The 15,162-nt window shown below is 38.7% G+C and overlaps 1 protein-coding gene across 1 annotated transcript; it reads left to right on the top strand.

The window, feature by feature from the left end:
* Positions 1-5,775: 5,775 nt before the first annotated feature.
* On the top strand, positions 5,776-14,751 carry LOC103047539 (hyaluronan-binding protein 2). The gene is made up of 13 exons (XM_007238585.4): positions 5,776-5,882; positions 6,003-6,240; positions 7,745-7,837; positions 7,963-8,070; positions 9,097-9,213; positions 9,429-9,539; positions 9,656-9,827; positions 10,325-10,419; positions 10,541-10,946; positions 12,113-12,255; positions 12,844-12,978; positions 13,093-13,238; positions 14,417-14,751. The coding sequence occupies exons 1-13, from the start codon at positions 5,823-5,825 to the stop codon at positions 14,582-14,584; spliced, it is 1,992 nt and encodes a 663-aa protein (XP_007238647.3). The 5' UTR covers positions 5,776-5,822; the 3' UTR covers positions 14,585-14,751.
* Positions 14,752-15,162: the final 411 nt, after the last annotated feature.

The following is a 15,162-nucleotide window of genomic DNA, read 5'->3' as shown; positions in this document are numbered from 1 at the left end:
TGTTAACAGATGCTGTGCTAACACTTGCTGTCACACCAGGACCAAAAACAGGTTTTTGACATAAAATGTTTCAGGACTGCAGTACCATCCTTTTTACGTAATGAATTGTCCTCCAAAACTGAACCTTGCCTTAAACTGTTCTGTTATTTGTGTTTTGGCCCTGTGTCTCAAACAATATGAATGTGTGCTGGTGTTATACTAACTGTCCTAAGGACTATGAAATGATTTCTACCATGATGAACTGATTTCAACTTCAATGAGGGCAAGTATGTATTATTCTCTTCATATGTCTTGTATTAAAAACAAATTGGTACTAACCCTTTGAATGCATGCTTGATTATTGAGCCATATTCTCAGAATGCTGAGTAGTAAATTAGACATTTTGTCTCAATGGCTGTTCTCATCCGCAGGTGGTCTCTGCTGGTGTGGGCAGGCTTCGGTTGATTGTTGGCACCAGCGGTCAATATTATATATTGTCCTCACGACTCTGCTGCAAAGCATGTCCAAGGAACTGGTTTGCTGACAATCCACGATGGCTGAAGAAGCTGCCTAAGCGGTTTACCAACATTCTGCCTGCTTTCCTGACTTACAAGAAGAAGGTCATCTGAAAGTGTGATGGATGAGTTGAGGTGCACTTATTGTTTCTGTTTCAATTTCAAAAATTGGTGTTGGATTTGGATTTACAAGTAAAACATTAAAGATACCTTTGTTTCCTACTTTTATCCAGTCCACCTGTGTTACCTGTCTGTCGAGTTGGCAAGTCACGGACAACAGGGGCAGAACACGGACAAAGACTTATCTTGCATGTTAACAGCTGAAGTGTCTATATGAGACAGATGGATCCTTCATCCACCTTTTCTTCCAATAAGGGCCTGTGTGCTATTGCTCAAGGAGGGTGCATTAAAGTCGTGCTGCTGAGGGACTCTTTAACCCCAAAATGCCTTTTGAACAATTTGCAGAGACAGAATTTTTTCAGAGGGAGCTGGTGGGCACCAAGTTACGGGTGGAGGGAAAAAAGAAAGAAAAAGGCCAGATTCCCAACAAACAGGCTGCTGCTGCATTTTCTGCCACAAGGAACTGAAACAGGGAACAAACAGCCCACGCATTCACACAGGCTTCCCTGGAGTGGCAGTGAAATACATTTACTGCCCATCTAAAGTATACTCTCTATACAGAGATAAGGGCATAATTAAGAAGATGACCTGGATGGAGTTAAAGAAGTCCCTTTTCTATGAATCAGTGAGAAAAAGATGGGTGGAAAAAAGGAAGATCTGCTGTATATATTTGTACATACTTCAAAGAATTAATCAAATTACTTTTCTGGACATTTATATGTTGAGTTCGAGTGTGCATTTGCTCTAAATATATATGATTATTGGTTGTAGTTTCCTACAGTTGTTCATTGGCTCTCTTGTTTAGTCATTTGGACTACAGGGGTGTGTGTGTGTATATGGATATAGGTACAGCATGTGTATGCTTGTTGTTTAGTCCTTGTAAAAATTAAACTTACATGCTGGCCTGCCATACCTACTAATAAAACAAATAATTTTAAATGTAATATTTGAGTGTCTTTACTGCTCCTTAATACCTGATCTGTAGAGTTTATTCAAAAGGTGCAACAGATTATAAGGTGCACTGCTGATTTTTAGGAAAATTAAATTATTTAAAGTGGCTTAGTCCTATAGTGTGAAAAATAAGGCCCAAGGCCTAATTTGACTTATCTTACATCATTTTTATTTCTGTTTGATATTACTGTTCCTTCCCTGTTAATCCCTAGCATGACCTTAATACCAGTGCTGGGAAATATAACCATAAAATCATATCAAGATTAATTCAAAATATTTTCCCTATTTAATAAACGCATTTCTCTTTTGTAGAAACTACTTGTGCTGCCTAGTTGCTCTCTTCCATGATGATTCCATGTCTCAGAGTGGATGCGGAGGGGTCATGTGACAACACACTGGGTGGTATGTTTGTAAGGGGACAGTACAGGAACCCTATACTATATGCACCTGATTTGATGCCAGAGAGTGTCCATACTGCTGCGCTGGACTACTGTCACTTGGAACCGTATTCCAGCCGCTGGTCTCCAGATTGTAACTGGAAAATAAATAAATAAATAAATAAATCTAAATACATAACAGCAAAATCCCAAAGATTCTCAATGAGGTTAAGGTCTGGACTCTGTGTTGAACTCTCTCTCAATCCATGTGTGAAAATGATCTCATGCTCCCTGAATCACTCTTTCACAATTCCAGCCCCATGAATCTTGGCATTGTCATCTTGGAATAAGATCAGGGGGAATAAAAACCCAATTGATGGAATAAGCTGGTCTATATTCAGTATATTCAGGTAGTCAGCTGACCTCATTCTTTCAGCACATACTGTTGCTGAACCTAAACCTGCAGACAAACTGCAGCATCAACCAACCCCACATCATTTACTTAGTTAAACCCAGGTGGCGACTTATAGAGCAAAAAATACAATACCATCTGTAATTACAGAAATAGAAAGTGTCCTATATGCTCAGTGGAGATGAACAATGGATTATCGACATAGAAACAAGGAGGTGCTATGCTTGATTGGTGTGTAGTATAATACAATTTAACTGTTTAGAAGTAAAAAAGAGACATTTCTGATAAAAGACTATACTGCCATCTAGTGGTGATGATACATATCACCCCACACTGAATAAAACAGTTCAGTGTTTTAGGCTCACAAAATGACCAGTCACAAAATTACTACAGTCCATTTTATGAGCCTGTCCGCTGAACATGCTGTAGTTTGCCCTAACTCTGAGATTTTCAAAGTCAAAGCCAAATTTTTAAACTCAGTCTATCTATCAGACTTTACTATATTATATAGCATTCTGAACCCTGCTCTTCCCACTCAACTCATTCCTTACCTGAACTTACTCATAGTTATTCTGTCACCTATTGGACTATTTCCTCACTTCCACACACACTCTAGATATCTGCATATCTACATAGCATTGTATAATTACTTATTCAGTCTTACTTAACATATTTCTGTGCAATATTTGTCTGTAGTGTAAGTTATGTGTATCGTTATAGAGTATCCTGTGTATATTGTTTATACTGTAAAGGTATCTGTACGTCTTATTTTATATATTGTTTATTTTATTCTTCTTCTTGTAAATACTGTTCTCTGCACATTGGTGGGAATTTGCACCCAATTTTTCCATTCACATGTACACCTGTACTCTGTGACAATAAAAATCTTGAATCTTGAATCAGTCAAATGTCATTCCTCATGTTTACGTACGTAAAAACATTTTACGTTTGTGTGTTTTATGGTAGTTCTAGTAAGTTTTACTTGGGTGCATTCCACAATCTGAGCCCTCTGTCTTTGTTATTTTTGTATGTGTTGATGAGTGTTACAAATGTGTAAAGTGCAGTTAATAATAATAATAAAAAAAATTAATAAAAAAAACGGGTTATAATCACCCCTTTTTAGCATTAAGTGTACATTAACTCTATCCTGATATATTCATGCAAGCTTTCCATATATCCCACCGAGAGTATTTATTTTAAATTTGGTGCTATTTCTAGCTTTTTTACGATTTAATGTACACTGCGTTTTTTTTAGGATACTAAAAAAACGCCAAAAAGAGTGGTGTTGCCTTGGATTTTACGCCTTTGGAATATTAAAAAAAGTTTTGTGTCTTTTGGCTGGATATTTTTGTTGGACCTGGCAACCCCGTCTATCTCAGTACTCTCTCTCTCTCTGCATCTACGGCAGCGGTGTTAGCTTGGGTGGCTAGGCTAACAGTTCAGTCTCCCACGCGGTGCTGGTGAAAGTTTGGCTGGACGGATGGGATAACCGCTAGTTAACCTGGTGTTTTAGTGTCTGAAGAACAGGCGAGGTTCTGAGCTCGGGTCGGACACGATAAAACTCGGCTTTTCTACCCAAACATGTCCAGTGTTTGCTATCTATCCCCACGAGGCTCGGTGCTATGCTAGGCAAGGTTAACCTGCACGTAAATGAGGCTTAAACTCATCCCTACACGCAGTAAAACACAAGTGATAACAGAACATTACCGTCATTTCACTCATATTACACTCTCACAGCAGCGAATTCACAGTTTACCGTGATATTGAGCTGAAAACACAACTGCAGGACTGTGCTTTTCTCCGTTGGCCACAGAGACAACTCTACTAAGAACTTTCCTCTCAGACTGGCTTTTCCCCTCACTCTCCTCTCTCTTAGACCCGCCCCCTTCTCCCAGCAGACCCACAACACACAGAGATACGGGAGGAAAAAAAATAAAATAAAAACAATTAAATAAAATAAAAGCCAGAAAAATATGCAGAGACTCAACCGACCACATTTGTTAGAAACATTTCCATTAACTATTTAAAGAACTAATTGTTTTTTACAAATTAATATTACTTTTGCTAATTGTTTAGCAGCAGGGTTCATACACTGTTTAAATAACACGTTTTCATGATTTTTCCATGTCTTTAAGACAAATTTCCATGACCAACAAAAACTATAATGAGAAAAAAATCTCTTCTTTTTTGCTTTATTTTGAGATGTTTTTTGTGGCTTTCTTTTGAGAACTCGTTGCTTGTTTAAGGCTTTTGCTTTTTTTGAGATCTTTTTTTTTTTACTTTCTTTTGAGATTTCATTTTTCCTTCTTTTTTCCTTTAATTCTATTTATTTTTATTTATTTTTTTCTTTCTTCTTGTCACTTCAACACTCTCTGTTACCGGTCACCCCTCTACTAAGGTGTGACAAGGAGGCACTGCTTTCCATGGCCTTATATACCAGTGCCAGCAGGTGTGCCTTGTTGGCGCTGATCACCTATTTGCATTTTTATGTTCGCCCTCTGCTGGCAGGACAAACCCTTACAATGCAAATGTCACAGTTTTTGAATCACAAGAAACCAAACCAAGCATTTTATGATAAAACAAAGTATCACTTTAGGCTTTAAAAATGAATTTAAAGGGTCTATATGTATTTTTTTAATGTCATTGTAAAATGACACTCATAACTAAGTCAATATATTAGTCAATAGGGGGTCAAATTTCAGTGTCTATCATAATGTTTTGTTGATAGTAAACAGCTGTGACCTGTCTACTCCTCTCGTTATGACTGATAACCGGTCCTGTTAGTATTTTACATTTACATTTTACGCCATTTAGCTGACACTTTTATCCAAAGTGATTTACAAGGTTTAGAAGGATGCCAGCACAGGCTGTAGCACCCTGTGTTTACCTGCTACTGTATGTGTTCCGTACCTGGCAACCTGGGTTGTGGATATAGGGTTGGGGAATTGTTGGGGCCACAACAAATTATAGTATACCTTACTTAAACTTAACATGCTTTCTTAATATCTGGCCACACATCCTGTTTATTTATGAGTTAGTACAGAAGATATAATATAGAGTGATCCTTTAAGGAGAGTTTTGCAACACACCACATTATTAGTTTATAAAAATGATTAATTATACATTCATGCATCACTGGAAAGGTATACAATATATGTTTTTAAAAAATTGGCTGATGCTATTCACCCTAAACTTTACCAGTAGGACTACCATTAACAGGGACAAAGTCTAATCTGAAACAAACACTTTCCTACGCTGGTAAATAGTAAAAGCCTAATGGTAAAAGATACAGAGTCCAACATTCGACGAAAAAAGGGGACTGTTGAGAAATTGCTGATCAGATCAGTATGTGTACAGTGTACACACACACACACACACACACACATAGGTCACTGAACTTGTTCTGTTTCAGTAAGTGGACTCTCCAGGGTCCTACCTTCAGGTTTGTCACTCCATCCTACAGCCACCATGAAGCTCAAGCTGCCGCTGCTTTTCCTCTTCCTCTGTGCTTTCATCATACCTGCACAGGTGAGACCAAAACATCATTTTGCTCTTTCTGCCCTGTTTTAAATGGGAAATGATATTTAACTACTGCATTAACGATTGTCCTATTTTACACTAAATCACATTTTCTGATTACAAAACCAGTTTTTACCAAACAAGAAACATGATGAACATCACGACAGAGAGGGTAAAAAGGAAAGACCAGGAGAGAAACCAGGACATAAACCTGGAGATAGACCAGAACATAGACCTGGAGATAAACCTGGAGATAAACCAGGACATAGACCTGGAGACCGACCTGGAGAAGGGCCAGGAATAAAGCCACGTGAAAGAGGCCAAAAACATGACAGTAGACCTGGAAAACTACGAAGCAGAGTTGAGCGTAAGTGACATTTTAAAAACTTTTTCCATTTTATTCACTTCCATAATATGTTCAGCACTCAACAACTGAATGCAACTGTTACACTGTGGTGCACAAAACAAGTTTAATTTCAAATTCAAATTCAAAGCTCTTACAATCGCCTACAAGGTGATGACAGTACAGGCTCCTTCCTACCTGCACTCGCTCCTGAAGGCTTACGCTACCTCCCGGCCGCTGCGCTCCTCCAATGAACGTCGCCTCGCTTTGCCAAACATTCACACAAAGCAATCCAGACTGTTCTCATACAGAGTTCCCCAATGGTGGAACAAACTACCTTCCACTACCAGATCAGGAGAATCTCTCGCTATCTTTAAGAAACTCCTGAAGACAGAGCTCTTCAAAGAGCACTTACTCTCTTAACACCTCTAACACACTAACTACTTCTAACCTCATTTCCTTCTTCCCCTCCTTCACTCCTCTATCCTATTATTCCCCTTTGACCTCCTTTTATCCCTATCCAAAGATGTTTTTACCTTTAAACTTATTTTACATTGTACTTGACTATTGTAAGTCGCTTTGGACAAAAGCGTCTGCCAAATGTAATGTAATGTAATGTAATGTAAATTCATTTTAATGTTCACTTTTTCCATCTATTCCACTTAATTTAAAATTGTAATTATTTTAATTATTGCAAAAAAGTGGCCTCATTGAGGGGTTCTTTACTTATTTGTTTAACTAGTTATGTAGCATATAGCAACATACTATAAATGTGCTTAGACATTAGGGCACATTTGCTTACAGATGTTGCAGTTGGACCTGTAGATCCTGCACACTCATAGATAAATATGACATCTGTCACACAAGATCAGGGTACAGGATTTAAAAAAAAATCTGAAAAACACAGATTTTAAATAACAGAAATAAAATCAAATAAAACAGATAAGAGAGAATACACAGAATGCTAGGAAACTTAAGTTAAGAAAGCAAAAATACGTCACACCCATGTTCAAGTGCAGCGTCCGTAACACTGTGATAAATGAGCTAGCAAGGAACAGGTGTGCTTAAAGGGGCACTAAACCCAACCTCAGCTCAATGGGAGGGGTAGTTTGGGAGGGACTGGGTGATGTATGGGTTTAGAGGCAGGGCAAGAGAGAGAGAGCTGATTGGCTGAGCTGCAGCAGCAGTAGTGTTTGATCTGCATATTGTGATGTCATCATTCACGCCTATAGCACTGTTGAACCTGAGAGGGCGCTGCAGAGACAGAAATTACCACAATAAAAGCATTTTTAAAGGTTCTGAAATGTTTATTAAAAAAATTAAGCAGGACTGGTATGTTTCATTACTTTAAAGGAACACATTTCAGCTATTCATGAAAAAAATATGGTTTAGGGTTTAGTGGCTCTCTAAAATGTTCTTAAAACTCGGGTGACAGTTATTTTTGAGAATAATTTTTTGATTAATTACCTTTAATACCATAAAACATCTATTAGACAACACTATAAACTATAAACACTATGTTCATCAGAATTGCTGGCTGACTATGATGACCTGGATGACAGCAGAGACGATGACGATGATAGAAGGGGACAGTGGCTGTTTGAGATCCAGGATGTGAAGGGTATGATTTTATGATCTGTTATTGATACTTGTTAAGTGTGTTCCGTATATGATGACAGTTCTTACAGCTTCTTACATTGCATGAACCTGTCACTTCACTGTATGTCCTCATGTATGCACATTCAGGCAGTTGCACCCCAAATCCATGCCTCAATAACGGAGTGTGTGAGGAGAGTAGAGGCAAATTCAAATGCAAATGCCTCAAAAGCTTCTATGGCAGGAGATGTGAGAAAGGTAAGTGTTTATTACCATGCCCCTATTATGGGCAGTACTCATTCTAAACCTCCAGCGGCAAACCTGATACCTCTTGTTTGATAAGATGGTCAGTGTTTAAACAACTAATCATGTGTGCTTCTGGACACTCTGTTAAATTAACATGATTAAAAGCCATTTTTGTCCTGCATGTCATTGGACTATTATACAGTATATTTGGATTATGAATATGGCTACATGCTAGCTAATACTGCTAAACTCATGAAAACACCCCACTTCAACCAGTACAACTGGTAAAATGTGGTATTTACATCACATTAACAGCAGCAGTTGCCATGCTTGTAGCATGAATGTTGTGCTCCATAATAAAATCAGTGGATTTGGACACATCCAGAGAAAAATATTTATAGGACAGCATGTACTGGGTTTCACTTTTCTGATTATAAACAATAATAAAAATACAGGGTGGAGTCAGCTAAAATGGGCAACACAATGTTCAGCTAAAATGAGCCAGAACCTAAAATTACATTTTGCTTTGTTGGTAAGCGTCATACTAGGCAATCTGTGCTGGTTACCTCCCAAAGCACAGCTTGATTGACTAGTCTGATTGCTCCAAACCATGACTGGGCACGGTCCACTTGAAGAGATGGGCCAGAGCACGGTTCACTTGGACTTGGACTGCAGTGCACATGCAGTGCAAGCACGATCCATGCCCAAGCAGGAAACAAGACGATGTCAGTGATGCAATGTTTCTGTAGACAAACATGGTGGTGTTGTGCCAAATTCAGCACTGCCATCAGGAAAAGCCCCTCTCAGGAGTGCTCACCGTGTTGCTATATTTGTAACTGTGACTGAGATAACTGTGACTTTTGGTGTGTATTTCTAAGTTAGTTAAAGTGGATTGTATCCACTTTTATCAAGAAGATTTGCTCCCGAGAGAGGGTGCTTTTCATGGCGGGGGTGTTGAATTCGGCACAAGTGAGGTAGGTGTGCTGATGTGCTCGGAAACTGCTTGTTATCTCGCCTCTAACCATTCATTCATTTCAGGTAGAGTGATCTGTAAGAAGGACACGTGTGGGCATGGTCAATGTGTTCTAACATCAAAACCACCTTTCTATGAGTGCAAATGCAAAGCACCGTTTAAACCTCCAAACTGCAAATTAAGTAAGCATTTCATTTTCCTACAGTAAATATATCTGGAACTGATCAAATAAGAGTACTGTAGCAATACGATATTGACATGTTAATAAAACATCAGAGCATTATTGATATTAATTATTGATAAGTAGAATAAGCAATCAGTTTTTGATGACTTGTAGTTATTATATTGCAGTATTAACTGGTTTGTTTCCATTTATGTGTCGTTTGTGTTTTATAAGTTGCTCCATGCGACCCCAACCCGTGTCTGAATGGAGGTACTTGCGTTAAGGATGGGCAAGACTTTGACTGTGACTGCAAAGAAGGCTTTTCTGGAAAATTCTGTCATGTTGGTAAGTACATATAGAACAGTTCCTGAGGGAGGACAGTATTATACTATAACAAGACCTCTATAAAAGCCATTGAGATATTACTTATGCAGTAAGATGTAATGTAATTTGCTCTTCAGGCCCAGGAGACTGTTATACAGGAGACGGGGAGTCATACAGAGGGGTGGTGTCTGAGACAGATGACGGAGACGACTGTCTGTACTGGAATTCCCACTTCCTTCTGGATAAAGGAATAAACCCCTTCACCACATATGAGGATCCTGAGGGCCTGGGTCCACACAACTTCTGCAGGTTAGAAAAAAAAGATACACACAGATGGGTAAATGCAGTTTAATGGAATTGATCTACAAGCTAATTACTATTCAGTAATTATAGTATCATAATTTAGTATCTATTATACATTATTCTCAAAGTGCTGCAAAGCTAATAAATACATTTTGGAACGGTAAGTGTGAGGACCTAGAAAGTGAATGTATATAATGTAATTATTTGTAACAATACCTAACAAAATGCATTCAATTTTGAATTCATACCAATATACTTTATTACTGTGTGATGACCAACATTGTTGTAAATACATGGGCTGGAAAATGATACTTTAATCCTATAGAAATATTACAGTAATAAAGTAATATGGCAAACACTGTTGATGCTATCGATACTGTGTATACTGGAGGAATTTCCAATGTAAAAAGGGCAAGAAAACCAAATAAAGGACACACCAAGATGCCCTTTTTTATACTGGAAATGAAACCTTGTTCATCTTAATTGTGTTTCCTAAATCACAGAAACCCCGATGGTGAATCAAGGCCATGGTGCTTCATACGATTAGGAAAGAAGCTAAGATGGGATCACTGCAATGTGAGGAAATGTTTAGCCAATGGTAATTATTATTGCTTCATTTCCTTATTCCCATTTCCTTGCTGCAAATCAATGTATGTGAGATGGTAGGTTTTAGTATAGCTCACTCATTTCTCTCTTTACAAAAACGCATTCTCTTCCAGAGACCGAGCCCACTGCTCCTCTAAAACCCAAACCCACTACAGCCAAGCCTGAAGACAAGCCCACCCCACCACTTCCACAGCCAACACCACCCCGCCAACCTCCAGAAACCCTCGACCCAGCAAGTGTGGTCCCAGAAGACCCCACTGCCCCAGAAATCCCAGCATCCGGAACTGCTGCCCCAGATACCTCCGCCTCCCAACTGGCTGAGCAGTTTGCAACCTGTGGGAAGCCTGAACCAAAGAAATCAATGACTCGTATCTATGGGGGTCTAAAGGCGCTTCCTGGAGCTCAGCCATGGCAGGCATCTGTACAGGTCAAACCCAAAGGCACCACCCTGCCCTTCAAACACATCTGTGGAGGCATCCTTATCAAGCCATGCTGGGTGTTGACTGCAGGACACTGTATGTGAGTAAATGGAGTCTGTGCACCATATTTAAGCAAAAGGGTCAGCCAGTGATGAGATGAGTATCATTTAAAATTATTGATCAAGGGGCATAAACCTTTTTAGAGGATTATATGACGTGAATCATCACCCCTTAACCTGGTCCTCAGCCTAAACCTAACCCCTTGCCCTGGTCCTAAACCTAAATCTAACTCAAACCTACCCCCTTAGCCTGGTTCTCAACCTAAACCTACCCGCTTAGCCTGGTTCTCAACCTAAACCTAACCCCTTACCCTGGTCCTAAACCTAAATCTAACCCAAACCTAACCCCATAACATGATCCTAAACCTAAATCTAACCCAAAACTAACCCCTAAGCCTGGTTCTCAACCTAAACCTAACCCCCTAGCCAGGTCATAAATCTAAATCTTACCTAAACCTAACCCTTTAGCCTGGTTCTTAACCTAAACCTAACCCCTTAGCCAGGTCATAAACCTAAATCTAACCTAAACCTACCCCCTTAGCCTGGTTCTCAACCTAAACCTAACCCCTTACCCTGGTACTAAACCTAAATCTAACCTAAACCTAACCCCTTAGCCAGGTCATGAACCTAAATCAAACCTAAACCTACTAACCCCTTAGCCTGGTCCTAAACCTAATTATTAATAATGTAGATTGTAGATATTCTACACAGGGCTAAAACACTGCAACTAAATGCAAATAAAGTAAGTATCAAAAAAACATATCTGAGCATTTCCTTTTAGCTGCCAAACTGTTCCAACTGTAAAACAGCCCATACGTTCTGAGACAGGTAATCTAATCAGATCTCTGACCTCAGAAGTCACCATCTACAGCCATCCAAACTCAAACAGAAAAGAACAAACAGTAAATGTAGCTGGATGTTGGCACACCTGGCCAAATGTGTGGGAGTATACAGGGCTTTCTGGTTAAAGAGCAAGGGGTATGTTTAAAAACTCAACACCTCATTAATCATTTCCTAAATATTCATCTCCTAAACAATTTTTAAAGAGAAAGAATTTATGGAGAAGTTATATGTTTGGATATGGATAGCAGATAAAACGCTTAAAAAGTATATGCTGAGATGCCAAAAGTCATGAGACACCAGTGTAGATCGAACACTGACAAGAACTACAAATACTGAGATATGTGTAACTTCTCTGTGTCCACAGTGACAAAAAAAATGACTTCCAGGTGGTTCTGGGAGGATTGGATTTAGGAAAGGTCGAACCATCAGACCAGACGCTGCAGGTTGTGGAGACCATTGTTCATGAAGAATACAAAGAAACCCATGATCGCGTCCAAAATGATATAGGTATAATCTATATATTTATTCTTTTTATTATGTTTACTATTTTCACATGACAAAGATTTGTTGGCTGTTGTATGACACACAGTGCCCTATCTTATACCCTGTGCAAGGCGTGTCACAATGCTCATTGCTATCTTACACCCCGCCAATTTATAAACCTGCATCTATACTAGAATATACTTTGTTTTCTTATTGTTTATGTTATGATATCTTGTAATTGTATTATGTTATAAATGTTTTTCTTACAATACAATTGTATTCATTTTAGTTCTGTTATAAATGTAAATATTCCCTTTCATTTATAATTTCCTTATAAATTGTTAAACTTCTGCACTGAGTCTTAAATCTTTCTGTAATGTACTTTCAATTGCCTCTGTGTATGAAAGGTATGAAACGTGCTATACAAATAAACTTACCTTGCCTTATTAAATCCCCACTTTTGTGTTTTAAAAAGAATTAAAAAAATATATATAATTAACTATTGTTAATCTTGTGTTTAATGAAAGTACTAACAGTACTTGTACTAACAGAGCTTAATATTAAAAATATTGTTGTCTTTATTAATCCACTGGCTGTGTTCCTGTGATGCAGCTTTGCTGAAGCTTAAGGCTAAAGACGGTAAATGTGCAGAGGAGAGCCAGTTTGTGAAGACGGCCTGTCTGCCCAGCGAGGCGTTTCCTGATGGTACCGAGTGCACCATCTCTGGATGGGGAGCCACTCCAACCTGTGAGTCAGAGAGCTACACACTATTGTAATATAATAACAGGTATATAAAACACAGCATGGGGTGAATACTCTGGACGAAATTCTGTCTTAATATCCCTTTATCTCTGCATGCAGCACAACACGGCTCCAGCCAGCTGCTGGATGCTGAGGTCCTGCTGATTTCTCAGGGCGTTTGCTCCAGCAGTAAAGTGTACGGGGCAGCTGTAGATCAGACCATGTTCTGTGCAGGTATCCTGGAGGGAGGTGTTGACTCATGCCAGGTGAGGAAATTTCTACACCAGTTTAACTATGTAACTTAACCCACAGTTCTTAGATATCAACACCGAATTGTTTGGTTTGGGCAATTCAGGCGTGTACACAGATTTTTTTATGTTAAGAATAAATGTGGTGCAATGATCTACTCTAATCTACTCTACTTATGCTCAACCAATACACACCATGGTATTTTAGACAACATTTTTGAGTCAAGTTAACCTCGATTGGTCTTGCACTCATTTATTTGTTGTTTTATATTCATCCCATTTTACTCCTATTCACTCCCATTCTTTTTCGTCCATGACCAAGGCCTAGAGTTTCCTTTGCCCGACAGCCACCAAAACTGCATGTTCTTATTTGGTGCAGGTCCTCAAGTTCTAATCCAAAGTCATTCCTGAGGCATTATAATTAAAGAGATCAACCGTTGGTTAAAATATTACTGGAAGTTCTTGTAACAGTCAATAAGCATCCGTTCAAGTTCTTGTAACAGTCAATTAGCATCCTTTCAAGGATAAAGTCCTGCCATTCAACACAAAGCAGAATTTCCCCTCGATTAGAAGACAAAAAACCCTGTTCAAGAGATTTGGTTTGATTTTATCAGTGATGCAAAATATGTTCTAGAAATATAATTTCAAAACTTTGGACTGAAGGTCTTGTATGAATGGAGATTCAAAACAAAGATGCAAAGATGGCCGATAAGGGAACTGACTTGCCTATAAAGATTTTAGACATACTGTCCCACACTCATCTATTTCCTCTATACTTGCTTATTTATTGTTTCTTCTAAAAATATCAGCAGGTTTTAAAAAGGGTTTATCCCGCTGTTGTTGAAGTAAATGTCTCTACTAGATATTTTTAATTCACATTACTGTGAGGATTTGATTGCACACTGCGACAACAATCACTATCCCACCTCATCCCAACCGTATTTGATAGAGGTCCAATCATTTCAGAGAGCACAAATCCACTGCTCCACAGCTCAATGCTGTGGGGGATTTATACCCTTTAAAGCCCAAGCACAAGGCAATAGTGTTGGTGTGTTTCAGCAACAGATGCAATGTAAAATAGCGTAATGCAAAATTCATTACAAGTTGTGTCCACGAACATTTGGACATTCCATATATTGTATATACCTATAATTCAGTTTCTGTTCTGCATTACTTTACCCTACATTTCCCGACAGGGTGATTCTGGAGGGCCCTTGACCTGTGCAAGAAACCAGACACACTACGTCTACGGTGTTGTTAGCTGGGGAGATAGCTGTGGAGAGAAGAACAAGCCCGGAGTTTACACTCGCGTCACTCATTTCCTGGACTGGATCAAAGCGAAAACAGCCAGTACAGCAGCTTAAACAGCTTTCCTTCCTTCAATTCCTTCTGCCCTGAAAATGAGAAGTCATCAGCAGACACATCTACATGTTCCTGCGTCTGTGATGGGAAATCAATTCCTCAGTGTAACCTCATAGCAAATGTATGGGTTATTTGAGTAACTGTACTAATAATAAAAGAAGTAAAAGTTCTCTTGTTTTTTGAGTATTTTCTTTATTTGCTCATGGATATAAAGTGCAAAATATGAGCAAGGGATGCTGTGTACTTTGGAACAAAGATGAAAAGCACTATGTAGAAGATCATTAACAAGTCCTAAAGCCAGAGTCTGACGTGATATAGGGTTGTGTCAGTACATTTCTGTGATGGCACTATTATTGCAGAAAAGTACACTTACACTTAGAGATCTAAGAACAACATATGATAACTTATATGATAACTAATATGGCACGTCCATGCAGATATGCATACCTTAGGCATACTGGTGAAATTCACTTTATTCACAACTGCATACTACATGCTGTTTTTAGGCATTATTAGTACAAAATGCAAAATGTTACTAAATTACTTTCTATAAATGGAATACATCATTAAGAACAACCTT

This window comes from Astyanax mexicanus, chromosome 7 (assembly GCF_023375975.1).
Source record: "Astyanax mexicanus isolate ESR-SI-001 chromosome 7, AstMex3_surface, whole genome shotgun sequence".
Lineage (NCBI taxonomy): Eukaryota > Metazoa > Chordata > Actinopteri > Characiformes > Acestrorhamphidae > Astyanax > Astyanax mexicanus.
Note: the sequence above shows the minus strand (reverse complement) of the source record. Positions and strands in the feature narration are given on the sequence as shown.